Raw genomic sequence first — 19,395 nt, 5'->3', positions numbered from 1 at the left:
CCTGGCCGCCCCACAGACATCTCCTAGGAACCCTACAGAGACCCTCCCAAACCCGGGCACGCACGGACGTCCCCACCGAGATCCGCAAAGCCTACCCAGAGCCTCTCCACGAGAGCCCGCCAGCCCGCTCCGGGCGCAGTGCCGCCCGCTCGGGAGACCTCGCCCGCCGGGGGAGACCAGGCTGCCGCTGACGCCGACTGTGAGCGTTCCAGTTGCCCGGGTGACGGACGCCTTCTCCTCCGGCCTGGGTTCCAGAGGCTTCAATCGAGTCTCCCCCGCCGGCCCTGGCTCCCCTCGTCCCTCCCCCTCCCACCCTTCCCCAGACCTGGCTAGAGCTCCTTTGGGGATTTCGGCAGGTGTTCGAGTCTCCTGTCAGCACACAGCGCCCTGCAGCCGGGTTTCATCCACAGCCGAGAGCCTTCCCTCTCTCGGGGCTCACACTTCCCACGCCCAGCCTCAGGCAAGATCCTGACCCCAGGACTTGTAAAAGCCAAGCCAAAGCCCAAACGTATGTAGTCTCCAAGGTCCACCTCGAAACCTTCATCCTGTTTCCTTCCTATCACCTCTGTCCCTTCCCACCTCAGTGCAACCCACTCCCATTCTCTGCTTTTCATCGTTACCTGCTCCCCCTTCTTTCTCCCTCCCTCTCTCCCCATCCCCTGGTTCTCCACCCTGCCCCCATCCCTTTTTCTTCTTGCCCAAGTCTAGTCATCTTACTCCCCACCGTCCTACCTTTCCCCTACTTCCTGTCCCAAACTTGCCCTTTGGAAAGGCCCTGATGAGTTTACGTGATATATTTAGTATCTTGGGAGCACAGGGTGTGTGGGGGAGAACAAGTGCAGGGAAAATTAAGGCTGGAATCCTTAGGCACTGTTGCAGATGGCAGGCCTTGAATATCAGGGCCAAGAAATTTGGACTTAGTCCTTAGACTGAGTCAATGAGTATTTTTTAAATATATTTTTATTGATTTTAGAGAGGAAGGTAGAGGGAGAGAGAGAGATGCTCTCTCAATGATGACAGAGAATCATCGATTGGCTGCCTCCTGCATGCCCTCCACTGGGGATCAAACCCGCAACCCAGGCGTGTGCCCTGACCAGGAATTGAATCTTAACTTCCTGGTTCATAGGTTGATGCTCAACCACTGAATCACGTGGGCCAGGCAATGAGTATTTTTAAGCAAGGAAATGCCGTGGTTAGGTTTGTATTTTAGAAAGATCACGATTGGGTCCCTAAGGAGTACTCACTTCTTTTGGATATACTTCCAAGAGAAATTAGGCTGCGGCAGCAGGTACGACCTGGATGAGAGCTAGTGGTGCAGCGCTTGGTGCACTGCTACATCCCCCGAGGGGTCCCGGATTGTGAAATGGCGCAGGCCAGGCTGAGGGCCCCCCCCCCCCAGACCCCCATGCATGAATCCATACACCGGGCCTCTAGTGAAAGTATAAGTTATCTAAGTCAATGATAGAATGGGCGAGTGGATTAGTATGCTGGGAAAGGCAACAGAGGGACAACGTCATCAGAGGAATACCTGACATCATCCAGGGAGAAAATGATGAGAACTTGAACAAAACGGGAGGGAAAAGAGAGGAGAGAATGGATTTGAGGCATATTTAGAAGATAGAAAATACAGTCCCTGATGCCTATTTGAAAATAAGGGCTGAGGGGAAAGGAAAAAAGCTAAGATAATTCCCAGAGTCAAGTGTTCTTGTTTTTTAATCCTAACCCAAGGATATGTTTTTATTGTTATTTGTTTTTGAGAATATGTTTTTATTGATTTTAGAGAGAGATGGAGAGAGAGAGAAACATCTATCAGGTGCCTCCTGTATGCACCCCAAGTGGGGATCAAACCTGCAACAGAGTCCATTTTGATGCCCTATGGGACATCCATTTAGCAATGTCCATCAGGCAGTTGGGTATAAGTGTGAAGTATAGGGGTTTAAAGAGGTCTGCGCTGGAATTATGGATTTAGGGATTATAAGCATACAGCTGGCAGTATTGAAGCCTTGAACATGAATGACATCATCTAGGGAAGGTAGTCGGTAGACAAAACTAGACTGTGGCCAGAGCCCTGCCTTCGTGACATCCTCCTGAACTCTTGGGAGCAAGCCCCCCACTTTGGCTTGGTATTCCCAGTCTCTGGAATTCCATAGCCTGATCTCCATGGTCCTAAGGTATGCCTAGGACCCTGCGCTTGTACTGGCCAAGTGGCTATGTTCAGGTTCCTTCCTAAGGCATGGTCCTCTGCTACCATCTACTGATAGGATTCTGATTGCTTCAGCCTTTCATTCTTTAAGTACCAGCTCCCTCCAAACCCATACATGGGGTCTAGGCACATGTGTGAACCTCCTGGTAGCATTCCTTAACACAAAGCTCATCTTGCTTCCCCCTTATAGCTCAGGTGCACTAAGATATATCCTAATTCCATACCTGCCTGTGAACCCTGACTTGTAGACCCTACAACCCCAATCTAAAGCCTGTACCATATTCTACCACTAGATGGAAGCAGAAGAGCCTCATACCACCATGGATGCAGAGGAGCACCCTTCTTCAAAGGACCCCTCTGCTGAGGACTCACAGGAGCCCCCTCTCCCTGACACCCCTTTGGAGCCTTTCATCTCTCAGATCCCTTTAGAGCCCCACACCTCTGGATCTCAGATGATGTCACCCACTTCCCATTCTGAGTTAGAGACCTACACCTCCGAAAACCCTTTGGAGCCTTCCATCTCTGAGCCTCCTCTAGAGCTCATCACCTCTGAATCTCAGATAGTGCCATCCACTTCCCAGACCGAGTTTGAGACCTACACCTCTGAAAACCCTTTGGAGCCTTCCATCTCTGAGCCTCCTTTAGAGCCCCACACCTCTGAATCTCAGATGATGTCACCCACTTCCCATACTGAGTTAGAGACCTACACCTCCGAAAACCCTTTGGAGCCTTCCATCTCTGAGCCTCCTCTAGAGCTCAACACCTCTGAATCTCATATGATGCCATCCACTTCCCAGACCCCTTTAGAGACCTACACCTCTGAAAACCCTTTGGAGCCTTCTGTCTCCAAGGCCTCTGTAGAACACTCTATCTCTAATGTCCCAGAGGAATACTCTACTTTACAAAACTCATCACCAGACCAGGTCTCTGATGCTCTGAAGAAAGGCCTCTCCTCTGAGGTCTCATGGCCAAGAAGATCCACACAAATCCGTGAATCTGAGATGCTTCCAAAGCATTCCCTTGTAGGCCCTTCAGCCAAGGTCCACCTGGACACATTTGAAAAGGAAAGGGAAGAGGAAGGAGAGGACAAGGAGGGGGAGGATGCCACTGTCAGCACCACTCACACAGCTCAGCCTGGACGTCATCTGGGCAAGAAAAAGGAGAAGAAAGGAGTTAGCCGTAATTGCTCCCGCCCTTTTCCCCATTCTCATCACTGTCTTTCACCCGCCCCAGGAGAAGGAGATTGGGTTACTCTTTGACCTGACCCCTCCTCTTAGTTTTGGGGCCCCCTCACTTCTCCTTGGTTACTCACCCCCTTTCTTTCCAGGTGACACAGCCAGTCCAGTGGTCCCTGCTAAGCAGGCAGAGCAGGTGGGAGTGCCTAAGACAATGCACAGAGAGAAGTTCGGTGCTCAGGCGAACAATCTTTTCCAATGGGAGAAGAATGCTGCCCTGAAGGCCACCCAGACAGGTGAGCCCAGGCAGCCTCTCAGAGGCTTGTGACAGGCCCAGGATCGTCCTCCAACCCACCGACTTCTGGGAACTTGCCCATTTGGTGGAGAGCTTGCACCTTGTGGAAATGGCAATGCCACCTGCCTGAAATGTGGGAGGGAAGCAGGCAGGTGGGCCGAGCTGGATAGGGTAGTTGCAGATGAAGAGTGAATAATCATACAAAGCCCAGGTGGGGATAGGGGACTGAACTAAAGTTGTTGAAAACAGAAGGGTCACCGACCAGGCCCTGATCTAGGGCTCAGATCACCGGCACCAAACACACCCTAAGGAAGAGGGCCTGGACAGTCTCCATGTGACTTGTTGCTTTTACATGGCAAAAGGCCGTGGTCCCCTTGTTGGAACTCTGTTAAAAGGTAGTCCCTCCTGAATATGAGACCCAGGATCACCGGAGTACCCAAAAGCTGTGAATCTCCGCCAAAGAGCAGGAGTCACATCTAACCCTGTTGGGTCCATGTCTCAGCCCAGAATTAGTACTTTTTTTTTTTTTTAGGTGAAGCATTTATTATGGTCTTGGAAAAGTTTTTTTTTTTAATTTCTTTATTGATTAAGGTATCACATATTTGTCCTCATCCCCCCATTCCCATCCCACACCCCTCCCCACGCATGCCCCCACCCCCCTGTTATCCTTAACCACTGGTTAGGCTCATATGCATGCACACAAGTCCTTTGGTTGATCTCTCCTCTTTACCCCCTCCCTCCCCTCTCCTCCCTCTGAGGCCCGACAGTCTGATCCATGCCTCCTTGTTTCTGGGTCTGTTCTTGTTCATCCATCTATGTTGTTCATTACTTCCCCTAGATGAGTGAGATCATGTGCTATTAGAAATACACTTATAAGGACCGAAAATGAGAAAAGCAATAATGGTTATGCTGACAGGCAAATGAATCAGCCTGTAGTGAGTTTCTTTCTGGGCCAACAGTTCTTTTGAGACCCAATTTCAATGTCAAACAGTTCCTTATGTGTACATGTCAGCACTGACATTTCAGTTCTGGATGGTGGACAAATGGTGGTAATGCAGGTCCGACTCTCTTTGGTTTGGTCCTGGGCAACCTGCAGTGACGCACAGTTGCTAACTGCTAGTATGGCAAGGCGACGTCGGCGTCTTCCATCTCTGGACTGCTTCTCTTCTGTCTTCATGGCTGGAGTAGTCCTGTCGATTCCTCTCAGAATTAGTACTCTTGACAGTCCTGTTAGTGGCATGCTGTGCTTATCTATGTCTACATACTAGTATAAAGGGTGTGCAGATGTACTCTGTAAACACATGCCATCCTGTGTGGGGAGCACGTGTACCGATGTTACTGAGCTTCATATCTATAAGGGTTACCTTTAGGAAGAGGGTCTCCCTGACCTGCTATGAGGATTTTGGGGTTTCTAGACTGAATTCAATATGTCACTGCATTTATTTTGGTTTTTCATACTTCCTCTTTATGATGGGAGTAGAGTTATGTCAAAACTAGATGGGCCTAAGATATAAAGACAACTAGGTAATTCTATGTCCTATCCCTCCCTCTCCCATGTAACTTACTTCCCTCAGTCCCTATGCAGGGACCTCCCACCTCTACTTCTGGAAAAGAAAGTCATAGTGATCTCATTTGTTTCTGAGTCTTACTTCAGTCATTGAACAGCTTTGTTTGCTTATTTTAACATCCTATGTCACTTTTATTCTTTCTGCAAATGTAGGGTCTGTTCAGTACCCTCATTCTCCTTAGAACCTCCTGTCTACTCCCCACTCTTCAAGGCTTCTTGAGATTGGACTTCATTTTCTTGTTTAAACAGGAATTTTTATACTAAAATTTAAGTGTCATTCGATCCTGAACAAAGTTATTTGGGGTTCTCTTCTAACACTGGGGATCTTCTGTCCCTCGAGAGTCAATAGATGTGCTCTGTAGTGAAATATCAAGTGTAAGCTTTTCTCTTATTCATTCAACATTTACTGAGCACCAGCAATGTACGAGGCTCATTGCTAGCTGTGGAGGTGGTGGCACTGATGGGGTTTCCAAGAAAAGATCCCTCAAATAATTTACACTTTAATGAGAGACACCAATAAGTAAAAGGACAAAAACAATTCACTCTAATAATTGGTATAATTTAGTTCAGCCCAGAGTGCTGCGTGAACAGAGAAAAGGGGCAGGCGCCAATTACGGGAGCTTGGGGAATAAGCCTTGGAAGGGATGACTTCTCAGCTGAAATAAGATGAGTAACAAGAGGCAGCCAGGTAAAAAGTGAGGTGTGCTGGGACATGACAACATGACAGCGCCAGGCACCAGCAGGAAACTGTAAGCAATGCAGTATGCCTGCTGCATAGAGTGTTGGGCACAGTAGCCCGCTCAGCTCTGGAAGGGCAGAATCGTGCAGGTATTTCTGTACCAAACTCAAGAGCTGGGATTACATCCTGAGGGCAACTAAAGTCACTAAAAGATTGTAAATGGAACAGTAACGAACAGATTTGTGTTTTTATAAGATCGCTGTGGCAGTAGGATAGACTAGAGAAAGATAAGAGCTGGAGACCGGAAGACTGCATTGTGAGGCACTGCTAATAATCCAAATAAGAAATGAATGGGTAGAAGTAAAAAGTAGACAAACTCAAGAAATGCTAAGAAGGTAAAACGAACCTTTGGATCATTGGATGTGTAGGATAAGAGAAAGGAACATGCCTGGAATGACATCTAGGTAATTGGCTTAAATAACTGATTGGATAATGGTGTCATTAACTGAATGCCTAAGACAAGAGTAGAAGCTTGCTAAGTATGTGTTGGATGAACAGAAGACAAAGGGTGAGGGCCATGTTTGGAAGGAATAATTATAACACATTTGAAGTGCTTGTGGAACATGCTGGTGAAAGAGTCTAGTAGATAGCTGGCTACATGGATCTGAAGCTCGGGAGAGAGATCTGGGCTGAAGACATCTTTCATATATAAAAACAGCTGTATCTTGTATGAAGACGCTCGAAGCACAAAGAGATGTTATCAGGCAAATGGGATTATGTGATCATGGAATTGACTGTGTTGTACAGAATCAAAATGGCATCCCAGATCATGTTTCCTCCCCCTGCCAGTCCTTGTCCATTCATAACAGAAAGAAGATTTGGAATCAGGGCAGAGAGTAGAGGGCACCATCCGGAATACTGTGCTAGATGTCAATGGTCCCACTTAAAGGGCACTGACACCTGTAATAGAGTCTGAGGTGTGGTTTGCCAGTCTCCCTGTTTAAACTTCAATCTTCATCTGAAAGCTGGACACTGACTCCTACATCAGTGCTTGGACTTGACTCTTCCAGGCTCTCAGGCCAGGCCTTGATCTCTGGGCACTGACCCCTGTCCATTTCCACATCTCACCTGCTCATTCAGTGTATCCTGCTACTCTGGATGATGTTCAGAATTCCTCTAGTAGAATCCTGGCCCCTAGCCACCCCCATTGTGACTCTATCTATACTGTGCCCTTTCAACCAAGACTCCCAGGTGTATTGGGGCACTGGCACTCCAGGCCGTCAGCATCAAAGACAGAAGCAGCAAAGCCAAAAGCCACATCTGGACAGGCTTTTGACCTTGGGAGATCATGGGTAATACAAAGAAAACCTAGTCTGACCATTGGGCACAGAATTGTGGATTATGGCCCTGACCAGAGTCAAAGACCAGAGGACACTAATTCTTTCTCATCCTCCTTATAGAACTTCATGGTTCTTCCTGGCATACTGAAGACATTATCTCCCCTCCTGAAGGAATTGGTTCACTCATTTATTTAGTCAAACAATCTGTGTTCTCCAAGCACCTATTTTGTGTCATGCCCTGTGCTAGGACTAGATATAGATGAAAAGACAGACCCTTCCTTGGAGGAACTCACAGTCTAACAGGAATACTAGTGAACAGTTCATTACAATGCATTGTACTGTGATAAGAGTAGCACAGGGAGCCATGGAAGGCAAGAGATGGGGTCCTAGAAAAGGGCAAGTCAGGGACACTTTTTGGTGGAGGTGACACTTCATTACAGCCTTTAAATCGCAATAAGAGTCCTACAGCTGAAGGTCCCACTCCATGGGGACTCATCCAGGTTTCTTGGCTAGAAGTTGGGGTACTCTCAGGTCTCATGAGGATGAGAAAATCTGAGTGAGCGGTGCTCTCTGCTTCTCCTCCAACATTTACCACCACCCTTGTCTTGCAAGTGAGATTGAGAGTGAACCCAGGCATTTTCAGATCCCACTACTAACACCAAAGGGTTGTGGCATCTTCCTGGTGTCTGAGCTCAGGGGTACTTCTTAGCCTCTTTCCTTTCCATGCCTCCTTTATTTAGCCTCAAAAGCTTCTATTTTGGGGTCTTCATTCCTCATAACTTCTGGCCTCCCTCTTTCTCCTGAAGCCCTCCTTTTGACCCCAGGCCTGCTCAACCTCCTCCTCCTCTTCATGTCCCTTCAACAACATAGTCCCTCCTTAGTAACCAATCCCCACCATCTACTCTCCACCTGGTCAATCATCTTCTCTTTCCCTCACCTTATAAACTTCAAGGAAGCCAAAGTTGGGCTCTAATAAAGGGAGGGGAGGAGATGAGAATCCCAACAGTCACAGAGAATTCATTGAGATTCAGATTCATCCTCCAAAAAAAATTCATTTATAATCTTCCTACTCAGAAACTAAAGACTGAGTTCAGTCATCTCTGACAGGCTGACAGAGATGGAGTGGATCCTGGGATGGGAAGGGAACTGAAACACTTATGGGTGATAAGAAAACCTTGAGGAAAAACATCTAAATGGGTTGGTCTGAGGACTCACAGGTAGGGATAAATACACCTTGGGGGAGAAGTGAGGCATACCCCTAGGGGATAGGTGAGAACAGCTGGGGGAGCTTAGGCCATTTTTCCTTCTTACTCATCCTATTACTCAATCCCACCATTCCCAGGTCTCTACATTGGTTGGCGTTGCCCCCATTATCTATGGGACTGTTTCCGAATTGGGGATGAATCCAGGTGCTTTTGTGGACACTTGTTGAGAGAGCACCGGGTCGTATCAGGTAGGGAGAACTGAGTTACCCCTCCCAGCCCTTGCAGATGAGGAGGGATAACTGTACTGTCATGTGTTGGAATATATGAGAGAAAGTGTGTGTGTTGGTATGGGGGGAGGGCGTGTTGGCATGGAAAGGCCAGGCCAGTCAGGTGCTGGTCTAATCCTACCACCCATTCCCATTCCCATAGATATATCTGTGCCTTGCAATGTGAGTCAGTGCCGCTGCCTCATGTTCTGCTTTATACCATCACGCCCAGAGGAGGTGGGTGAGTTCTGGCTCAAGAGGCGGGCCACCTTTGACCCCAAGGCCTGGAGGGCCCAGTGTCGCTGCAAACACAGCCATGAAAACCATGCAGCTACCGGGTGCCATCCCTGCAGGGTCAAAGGTACCTTCTAAAACAAGGGGAGTGCAGAGGTGGGCATGGTTGGGGATAGGATGCGTATAGTTTGGGAATAAGCATACGGGAGTTGGTAGAAGAGACAGGTCTATGGTTGGTGAGAAAGAGATGAAGATGTAGTCAGCCCATGGGGAAGCCCCATTTCCCTATGCTTTTCTTGGCTGTCCCTTTGCCCTAGGCTGTTGCTGCAACTGCTTTGAGTCTAATTTCCTCTGTGCAGCCTGTGACCGGCGTTGGGAGGAACACGAGACTTTCTTTGAGACTGAGGAGACCCGGCGACGAGGAGGGAGGCCTCGTGGTGAGGGGGTTACCTGGAACAGGGATCCATTCCAGAGTCTGTAGTCGGAAAGCCAGGCAGAAAGGCACTCCCATCCTCAACCATCCCATCCAAGACTACCTCACCCTCTTTACCCCTGCGTCCCATACCTGCATTGGTTTCCACCCCCAGGAGCAGACTATGTGCCTTTTGCAGAGATTCCTACCCTCCGAGAAACCATCATCAGCAACTCTGACTTCGAGGTCCTACAGAAGCAGGGTTCCTCTGGCCATCCCAGCTCCCACCCTAGTCCCCCCGGGGCTCCCTGACTCACCCAGCCTCCGACCTGGCCCTACAGCTAATCCCCGTACCTGACCCTTTCACCTCTGCTCTTCCCTCCTCCAGGGACAGACACAGTCAACAGCTGGCACAGGCCTGTGTGAGCCTGGCCCAAATCAGCAATAAAGGAGAAGCCACTGGACTCTGACCTGGCTCTGTCTGGGGCAGCTAGAGCCCCGCCCAGAGATAGATATTCTAAGACCTCCGAGTCAGTACCTATTGGGGAGAAAGAGGGGCTAGATCCAGCCATCTGCCTTCACCACACCCACATTTAACCTGCTAGTCCTGGCATCAGAAGGAGAGAGTGGCTTCAAAGAAGCGAAGGAGGGAGGGGGTTTTAAGAAGGATGGAGTAAGCAGTGATGTTAGATGCAGCTCTGATCTCCAGTAAGATAAAGACTAAAAAATGTCCATTGGCTTTTGCAATGAGAAGGTCTTTGGGGGCTTCAGAGAGCATAATTTCAGTGGTGCAGTGGAGGCAGAAGGAGTTGAAGAAACTTGAATGAAAAGAGCAAGAGACAAGTCAAACAATATCCAGAGAGAGAGATGTGGAGTTGAGGAAGCATTTTTTAAGAAGGAGAAAGGGAAGAGGCTAGTAGATAAAAAGACCTTGAAGGATGCAGAAGAGAGAGATGCCTGGTGAGACAAGATCCCAGAGATGGAGGGAAGGGGTGAGGTCAAGGCAGAAGTGAAGGGATTCACTTTGGACAGGAGAAACACCACTTCCTAAAACCAAGAGGAAGGAAGGAAGGATGAGGCCTTCACTGCGCTGCAGGGAGCAGGATCTTGTGAACGTTCTCCTGTGAAGTAGGAGACAAAGTCAGTTTGGTGGGGGGGGGGGGGGGCGGGAAGGGATAAGAGTGGAGGACGGGAGACAGGAAGAGAGAGGTAAAGGTTTGGGAAGGCTAATGTGAGGAGCTGGAGAGAAACCTCATCAGTGGGGGTGGTGGAGGGTTAAGGTACAGTTGGAAGCAGGAACCTGGTTAGAAAAGCAGAGATGCAAAATATTTAGATGAATGGGTTGTGATGAGGTGTCGGGAGGATACTAATAATAATCAGGAACATAAGACAAAAGAAGGATCGAAAATGTGGTCATCATGATGACCATTCACTAAAATTTGTAACCTTACAAATAGGGAAAGTGAAACCAGAAAGCCACTGGCAGATTTAAAAAAGGAATAACCAAAGGCGTAAAAGTCGCTAACGAGGCCCAGTAGCAGATGCAGTGGTGGGGATCAGAGTGCAGGAAACTGGTCAGAACCTGCAGAGTGTTGCAGCTTTCAGATTAGAGCAGCTGCAAGTGATCACAAGGCTTGGATTAGAGAAAACTGTGGGCCAGGGGCCAAAATCAGTGAATGTCAAGGAGTGTGACTAGAAAGCCCATAGAATTTTGGCATAGATGATTCTTATGGGGAGTAGGAGATTCTGATAATTATGGACTCTGTGATCCTAGACAAGTCACTTTCCCCGTCTGGGCCTCAGTTTCTGGATCTGTAAAACAGGAATAATCTCTGTGCTACCTGCTATGAGAGTCCAAAGAAATAACCAGTTTCCAAGTATTTTGTACTCGCCTACCCCTCCTGGCTGATTTCCTTCCTCTTCTCAGACCCCAGTTCCTCTCTCTTGCCCTTCTCCAGAGCAGCTTTAAGGGCTGCTGCTATCCCAGAGGCATGTCAACAATCAATAGGATGCTGCCACCAATTCAAAGCCAATAAGGAGTCCCGAATCTGGGGTGCAAAAAAAGGAGGAACTTTATTCAGGTAAACAGTTTGTAAACGAGGGAGCTGCAGTCTATGACAGAAACGGAGTGCACAGTGCCAAAACAAAGAGGAGGCTGGATTTTATAAAGGTTCTTCCTGCCCCATCTCTGTTTGGTCTATTTCTATGCAAATGAGAAATCCAAATTTGCATAGTCTCATTGGTCCAAATAGCATTGTCCTGATTGGTCAGAAGCACTCATTCTGATAGGTCATTATAGGGCCGCTCTAATTGGTCAGTGAATATGCAAATAAGGATATAGCTGTGCAGTTCCAATTGGATAAGGTAGGTCTCTGCCTATTGGTTGAAAGATGATTATAGGAACTCCTTTTATAAGGGTGAACTCAGCTGGCAGGTACGAAGTGCAGGAGGCTGGCAGTTCTACCTGTGGGTTTTCCTTGAAATGTAGAGTGGGTATGAGGTACCTCTGAGCAATGGCTCCTGGACTCTGATTATGAATTTGAGCCCAATTAACCATAAGGAGTCCTTCTGACAGATACATTCCTTCTTGGGGTCAACTGTAGCCTCTAAGGCACTGAGAAAAGGCCTCCCCCCCCGCCCCCCCCCGGACTGCTAGAACTCGGGGGAAATCACAGGATCAAATGTCTGCACTTTGGAAGAGAAAGGGCTTCCTAACAATAATAACATGGCTATACAAATTGTTACTATCTCCAGAAGTAAAGACTTCCTCATTAATGCTTATATACAATTAACATCATGATGACCATTCACTAAAACTAATTCAATTAATAGTCAAAAATAAAGGAATGGTTACTATGGTAAACACATTCAACCAAGTATTATGCAGCCCTAACAAAATATATTTACATAGACTATGTAATAATATGAAAAATTGTAAGTGGAAGAATAAAATATGCAATACACGTGTATTATACTATAAAAGGAAATTAGAGGAAACACCAAATGTTATTCATTCTACAAATTATGTGTCAGGCTATGTGCTAAAACATACATACACACAAACTAAAAATACAGTGGAGACTTTTATCCTATGTGTTAAACATCAGACTAAAACTTACCTGGTATTAGTATATTCGCATTTTGTGATCCCCACGTTTCTTATGTCAAAAATATATATTCCAGCAGAACGAAATGTACTTCAGACCTAGCCATGACACATTTCCCTTGTCCTTCTAACTCTGCTCTCTAAAAATACCAGGCACAGAGCTAACCCTATCACCCACCTTTTCTAATTAGGAAAGAACATCTGCTTATTAGTCCTGTGGTCAAAATAGAACACACACACACACACACACACACAGCTCCTCCCGTTAAAAAGAAAAATGCAGAAACCATCCTTAAAACTGTAGAATCTTTAATCTTGGAGTAAATATGCTAACAAGAACATTAAGGAAGAATTGCCCTTAGATCAGCGATTTTCAACCGGTGTGCCACAATAATTTTTAAACCATGCAATACCTGACCATTTAGTCAGGGGCCCTGACCGCTTTTTCCGTCGTCAAATTAAAAAATGACAACTGCATGCCAAAACCGGTTTGGCTCAGTGGATAGAACGTCGGCCTGCGGACTGAAAGGTCCCAGGTTCGATTCAGGTCAAGGGCATGTACCTTGGTTGCGGGCACATCCCCGGTTGGGGGGTGTGCAGGAGGCAGCCGGTGGATGTTTCTCTCTCATCGATGTTTCTAGCGCTCTATCCCTCTCCCTTCCTCTCTGTAAAAATCAATAAAATATATTTAAAAAAACAAATAAAAAATGACAACTGCCAGCATAACAATAGCTGTCCCGCGTGAATGAGTCAAAATTATACCTGCTCTTTTTGGTCAGGTCACTAAAAACCATATGTTTGGTGTGCCGCAGAACTTTAGTGACTAGTTTACGTGTGCCCTGAGATGAAAGGGGTTGAAAATCGCTGGGATACCTTACAGGCCTGGTGGGCAGGAACAAGGCGCAGCCCTCTTCCTCCCAGCTCAGCAGCGGAGCCCCGAGCCGGAGAGGTAAAGCCCCACCCACGGAGCGTGCCACCCGCACGCTACCGCACCGCGGCGGGGAAAACCCCACCTCTTGGTTTCTTTTTCCTCCCAATGGAGAGAGAAACCAGTTAGGGGATCCAATGGAAAGGGGACGTTCACGCTGAGAGAAGACGAAGCCAATGGAGTGAAAAAAACAGTGAGTTTGCCAAGTCGCCAATGGGAGGAAGATTCCGCCACTCCTCGGAGCTAAGGCGGGGCCAGGAGCGCCACCCAATGGGGTGGCAGGACTCGCTCCTCGGAGCCGGCGGAACCAATAGCCGCCGCCGCTCGCCCCCAGGCGCCCCGCCCCCGGCGGCCAGTCGGCCCGAGGGCTGCCCTGAGTGACAGGTTCCCGAGGGCGAGGGGAAGATGGCGGCGGCCGTGCTGCTGGCCGCCGGGCTGCGCGTGGCGCGCAGGGTGGTAGCGGTCGCGGGGCCGCGGGGGCCGCAGGTGAGAAGTGGCTGTGGGGACCAGGAGGGGGGCCCTGCGCGCCTGACGGCCACCAGGGCCCGGGACCGCGTTCCTCCCGGCTCCCCAGACACGCACAGCCCAGCGGCCTCGCGGGGACGGAGCGCGCCGTGCAAGTTCCATGGCTGTGCGGTGAGATCGGGCCGGTAGTCGCAGCATCCTCCCCGAAATCTCGACGCAGGAGAAGCCAACTGGCGATGACCTACACCCAGCACAGTCCCGGGCGCCAAGGCCGGGACCGGGTCCGTGCAGTGGCTGCTGCCTTCTAAACCCGCCTGAAGCCCCGCTTACCCCACCCCTGCTCTGGGCAGCCCCCTCGTCCCCCCTGCAGGAAGGGAGCTTTGGCGTCTCCCTGCAGTCTGTCTTGTGCGCCTCAGGCTCCTGGCCTTCTACCGAGGACCAGTGTTAACCTCTCATCTTCCCCCACTTTGCCAGAGCGACTGGAGGGGTCAAATGCATCCAGTCCTTTTCTCCCACAGTGGGACAGCACTGACTTCAGAAGCCTTTCTGAGTTCGTGGGAAACTGGGACTTGCCTCCCCTCAGTCCCCTGGGGCCGGGTTCACTTATCTGAACCCTTCCACTGATTCAGGGCCTGGAGTTAAAATTCACTGTCAGAGGTCAAATGTGACACCTAGATGCCCTTGTGTCAAAAGGCAAATATATTAAAATCTGAGTAAAACAGGTAACATGGCTTAAAAATCAGAAAATAAGTAATGGAAATAAGTGGCAACATTAACAAGGTGAGAGTGTATGGAAAGAATTCCAAGTAGTGTTAAAAGATGATGTAAACCGCTCCCTTTATTTTACATTTGAAGCCAAGAGAAGGGATTTATCTAAGGTAAATCACTGGTAAATAGGAACTGGGAACTAAGTCTCCTGGTTCTCATTCTGGATCTTCCCCCTGAACAGCGCTAAAGTTCCTAGACATTTTAGAAGCAGAAATCACTGGGACTGCTGCTGAGTCCTGGGTGATGGCACTGCCCATTATCTAACCAGGCCCAGCACTCTCTGGCCCTACTCTCTGCTGCTGATGGTCTGCAACAGAAGAACTGTTCCTTTGTGTGGGAGCCACGAATAGGTTCTCAGAAAGGTGAAGTTAATGACCATCAGAGCCCAGCTTCTGTTGGCCCCAACTCTCTGCCTCGGTTTTGACCCACCTTCAGGTCCGAGGAGCTGCAGGTGTGAATGAGGGAAACGAAGTGGCCAAGGCCCAGCAGGCAACTCCCAGGGGAACAGCCCCAACCATCTTCTCTAGGATCCTGGATCGAAGCCTTCCAGCTGACATTCTGTATGAGGACCAGCAGGTGGGGTGCCCCTAGGACCCATCCCATAGGGATTTCATAGATACCATCCAGCCTGTGGAAGTAACACGGTGCCCCCTGGCCTGTCGCTGCTCCCAGTGTCTCGTGTTCCGTGATGTGGCTCCTCAGGCTCCTGTGCACTTCCTGGTCATTCCCAAGAAGCCCATTCCTCGGATTAGCCAGGCTGAAGAAGAAGACCAGCAGGTGGGAAGAATAGGACAAGGGTTTGGCTGGGGGAAGCCCTGGATTCAGCTAGAGGTTTTGCTCCTTGTAAATAAAGCCACCTGTCTCCCTCCCCTTTCCCTGTAGCTTCTAGGACACCTTCTCCTTGTGGCCAAGAAGACAGCAAAGGCTGAGGGGCTGGGAGATGGATACCGACTTGGTGAGTGGCTAGGCCGTTGAGCCCCTTCACCGATGAATTCTCATACCTACTCAATATGATCTTCATTCTTTGACCTTTCCCATGATCCTGACTCACTAACCCCAAGCTCCCTTTCAGTGATCAATGATGGGAAGCTGGGAGCACAATCTGTGTATCACCTGCACATTCACGTACTTGGGGGCCGACAGCTCCAGTGGCCTCCAGGTTGAACCTACCAACTGACCAAGGACCCTGTGCCTGGATGATTGGATGGGTAGGAGGAAAGGGACCCTGTGATCTAATAAACTTGCTCTCCCTCGACTTTGCATCTCTGTCTTAAATATATGAATTTTGCCACAAAGAGGAAGGAAAAGGTTATGATCCTCTTTGACTATGGTCTGAGTAAGAGACACTAAGGAAGCCCTTCTGTAAAGAAGCATTTGCTTATAGATCTGTGAGTCATGACTAGTGGTGCACCTGAGTCAAGCTTCCAGACAAGTAGCAGTAGCAATAAGCCTAAATGAATAAGAAGAGACTAAGCCCAGCTGGCGTAGCTCAGTGGTTGAGCGAAAATCTATGAACCAGAGGGTCATGGTTCAATTCCCCTTCAGGGCACATGCCTGGGTTGCAGGCTTGATCCCTGGTAGGGGGCATGCAGGAGGCAGCTGATCAGTGACTCTCTGTCATCATTGATGTTTCTATTTCGCGCTCCCTCTGCCTCTCTGAAATCAATTTTCTTTTTTAAAAAAGAGACTGGCTCTCTCCTGGCCTTTATCCAGCTGCCAATACAAATTATAAGAGGATCTGGGAGGAGGGTGGTCAATGTGAGGGCCTTTTATTGGGGGTGAAGTAATCACATCCCAAAAAAGCTGTTACCCTTTGACTAATCCCCCGAGTCTCACCATTCTGCCTTTAAGCTGTTGTCTGGTGTATTTTCATTCTTAAATGTTTGAAAAGGCTACCCCCACTTTTGAGAATGAGCTACGGAAGAGCTACATAATAGCCCTGTGCCAGTCTCTAACACAACCACCGTAGAAAGCTTCAAAGAATCATGCTTCGGTAAGGAGGGAGAGGCCTTAGATCAGCGGAACCTTAAAAGCCGGGGATGAGGCGGAATGGAGTCCAAACGGAAAGAGAACTTCCTGCCCCCGCACCAGATTGAAGACTTCCGCCCCGCAGGAAACTTGCCTCCACCCCCCACTCTCCACTTCCGCCCAGCTATAGTTCTGCGCAGTCTCCTGGAATTATTTGCCATCTCTATGGCAACCCGGGTAGCTGATGTCGGAAGATGAAGAAGACCTTTGATTCTACCGAGGGGTCGGGATCGGGATCGGGATCGTTGTCACGGTGAGAGCCGCAGCTCTGGCTGCAGGCATTAGGGGACGAGGAGAGGCAGCGCACTGCCTCCCTCTGCCGAGCTTTTGACAATTTTGACGCCCTCGCTTTCTTTCAGATCTTTACCCGTACAGCCCAGCTCCGAAGGGTCCTCTTCGGAACCGTTTCCTTCGGATGTCACTTCTAGGACGGTCCTGGCAGCCGCAAGGGCAGCAGCGTCAGCCGCTGCTGCAGCCACTGCAGCCGTCTCCACTGCCAAAGCAGCTATATTATCTGCAAAGACCCAAGCGCCCTATTCTGAGCGAAGCCTTCCCTCGGATCCCTCCTCTGATAGTCTTGTTGGGAACCCCTGCACTGGACACAGCTTTACCCACAAGATAGGCCATGGGAGACTTGGCTTTAAGCCTGTTTCCTATATTGCTCGGCATCCCTGTCCTACAAATTACCCTAACACTAGCACCGTTCCTGGCTCTAGCCCTGACCCCATTCCTGGCTCCAGATCTGGCCCCGTTCCTGGCTCCGGATCGGGCCACGTTCCTGGCTCCAGATCTGGCCCCGTTTCTGGCTCCAGATCGGGCCCCATTTCTGGCTCCAGATGGGGCCCCGTTTCTGGCTCCAAATGGGGCCTCGTTTCTGGCTCCAGATGGGGCCCCGTTTCTGGCTCCAGATGGGGCCCGGTTTCTGGCTCCAGATCGGGCCGCATTTCTGGCTCCAGATCGGGCCCGGTTTCTGGCTCCAGATCGGGCCCCGTTTCTGGCTCCAGATCTGGCCATGGCCCTGGCCGTGGCTATGGTTCTAGTAAAGGCACTGGCCTGGATTCTCGCTCTGGTTATGCCTATGCCTCTGGGCCTGCTCCAGGCAATGATCCTGAGCTCAGCCCCAACGCTCTTACAAGCTTCAGACATCTTGGGGCAAACCTGGCCCCTAATTATGCCTCCTGGAATCACTACCAATGCTGCGAGCCTCAGAAACAACCCTGGAAATTTTTGCCAGTTTCAGCACCTGTTGCCCAAGGCGGGCTATGGAAGGCCCCTGAGGTTGAAGTGAAGTGTGAGCCTCTCAGTAAAACATTGCCACGGGGCCAGTGCCTTCTCTACAACTGGGAGGAAGAGGTATTAAGGTTTTGACCTACTCCCTTTTCTTAAAGGCTGCCCCCAGTTTTCTGGGGGAAGATAGTAGTGTATGATGAGAGTGGGTAACAGAAAGGATATCATGATCACTCAACTTGGGGCCCACAGAGAGCCACCAACCATCTGGATCAAGTCCCAAGCATGCAGGATGGCTCCGAGAGTTTCTATTTCCGACATGGACACCAGGGACTGATAACCCTGCAGCTCCAGTCACCCATACCCCTCAGCACCACCCAGAAAGACTCATATCAGCCCCCAAGAAACCGCTGTCAGCCAATTCGAGGTGTGAAGCATGAGGGAATGGGTCAAAATGAGTCCACTAGTCAGAGAAAAAAAGAGAGAAAGGAATTTCTGGTGGGACTATAGATTGTCCAATGGGCATCCGGGCAACCCCCTACAATTTTCCTTCCTTTTCTCAACTTTGTTTGTTCTGGGCCTGCTTCCTAACCAGACTTGTCAGCTCTGTCCACTCCCTGCCCCCACCCCCACCCCCACAGGAAAACGTGAAGCCATGCTGGAGATACTCCTGTGCCACCAGATCTGGTAAGAGGCTGGATGAAGGGGGAAGGGGAGGGGGAGGACAAAAACCAGGGAAGAACGGCTTTGATGCCCCCGTAACTGTATAGTAAAGAGGTGCAGGCAGAGCAAGAACTGACAAGGAAGCCATTTGAGGCTGAGTCTGTGACACACCATGACTACAAAAAGGAGCTGGTGCAGGCAGGGGCTCCTGCCCCAACAAAGGTAAGAACCCATTCCATCCCACGTGTACAGCTGAGCTTTCGGGGGTTGTAGGAGGAGCAGCAGACCCAGAGGTTTAGAAAGGGAGCTTCAGGCCAAGAGTTATTCAGTATTTTCCCCTCACAGCCTCACAACTACTGTAAGGAGCAACCTGAGACTTTCTGGCTACAGAGGGCACCACAGCTACCGGTGTGTGAGGGTGACTAGTTGTTGGGAGTGGGGAAGAAGGAAGGGAAGAGGCTGTTCTGTTCTGGCTTGGCAGAGAGTAGGATCTGTCCTTATTCTGGCATTCCTGTAGGGTGTCAGTAACATCAAGACCCTGGACACGCCATTCCGGAAGAACTGCAGCTTCTCAACACCAGTGCCTTTGTCCCTGGAACAGCCTTTTCCTGATGGACCTGAGAATTATTCCCACCAATTAGGACAAATCTCTTCTCTTGGCTGTCAGGGAAGAGGGCAGGGTGGTGAGGTGGGTAGAACTGTCTAAGGGTTGAGGAGGGAAGTGAGATGTGGACTATGGAATCTATTTCTGTCTGTACTGGAAAGGTGGGAGGAAGTGAATTCTGTTCATACTTGGTGAAGGGGCTTTACATAAAGGGTTCTTTCCCATCCTGA

At 49.5% G+C, this 19,395-nt stretch overlaps 3 protein-coding genes across 8 annotated transcripts; all 3 read left to right on the top strand.

The window, feature by feature from the left end:
- Positions 1-253: 253 nt before the first annotated feature.
- FAM221B (family with sequence similarity 221 member B) lies at positions 254-9,840 on the top strand. 4 transcript variants are annotated; one of them, XM_054727462.1, is made up of 7 exons: positions 254-508; positions 2,497-3,382; positions 3,531-3,674; positions 8,602-8,712; positions 8,894-8,967; positions 9,324-9,401; positions 9,765-9,840. In XM_054727462.1, the coding sequence occupies exons 2-7, from the start codon at positions 2,497-2,499 to the stop codon at positions 9,822-9,824; spliced, it is 1,353 nt and encodes a 450-aa protein (XP_054583437.1). In that variant the 5' UTR covers positions 254-508; the 3' UTR covers positions 9,825-9,840. The 4 variants fall into 4 exon arrangements, with proteins under 4 accessions (XP_054583437.1, XP_054583438.1, XP_028001892.2 ...); XM_054727463.1 differs by having other exon boundaries at positions 8,894-8,971; XM_028146091.2 differs by having other exon boundaries at positions 8,894-9,091.
- Positions 9,841-13,765: 3,925 nt separating this feature from the next.
- On the top strand, positions 13,766-15,898 carry HINT2 (histidine triad nucleotide binding protein 2). 3 transcript variants are annotated; one of them, XM_008141917.3, is made up of 5 exons: positions 13,766-13,896; positions 15,079-15,219; positions 15,316-15,420; positions 15,526-15,598; positions 15,716-15,898. In XM_008141917.3, the coding sequence occupies exons 1-5, from the start codon at positions 13,816-13,818 to the stop codon at positions 15,805-15,807; spliced, it is 492 nt and encodes a 163-aa protein (XP_008140139.1). In that variant the 5' UTR covers positions 13,766-13,815; the 3' UTR covers positions 15,808-15,898. The 3 variants fall into 3 exon arrangements, with proteins under 3 accessions (XP_008140139.1, XP_054583440.1, XP_054583441.1); XM_054727465.1 differs by lacking the exon at positions 13,766-13,896 and adding an exon at positions 13,909-14,156; XM_054727466.1 differs by lacking the exon at positions 13,766-13,896 and adding an exon at positions 14,196-14,568.
- A 2,065-nt stretch (positions 15,899-17,963) lies between these two features.
- SPAG8 (sperm associated antigen 8) lies at positions 17,964-19,395 on the top strand. The gene is made up of 5 exons (XM_054727245.1): positions 17,964-18,325; positions 18,540-18,585; positions 18,669-18,783; positions 18,907-18,969; positions 19,079-19,395. The coding sequence occupies exons 1-5, from the start codon at positions 18,184-18,186 to the stop codon at positions 19,265-19,267; spliced, it is 555 nt and encodes a 184-aa protein (XP_054583220.1). The 5' UTR covers positions 17,964-18,183; the 3' UTR covers positions 19,268-19,395.

The sequence above is a fragment of the Eptesicus fuscus genome, chromosome 15 (assembly GCF_027574615.1).
Source record: "Eptesicus fuscus isolate TK198812 chromosome 15, DD_ASM_mEF_20220401, whole genome shotgun sequence".
NCBI classification, from domain to species: Eukaryota; Metazoa; Chordata; class Mammalia; order Chiroptera; family Vespertilionidae; genus Eptesicus; species Eptesicus fuscus.
This window is presented reverse-complemented; position numbering and strand designations above follow the sequence as displayed.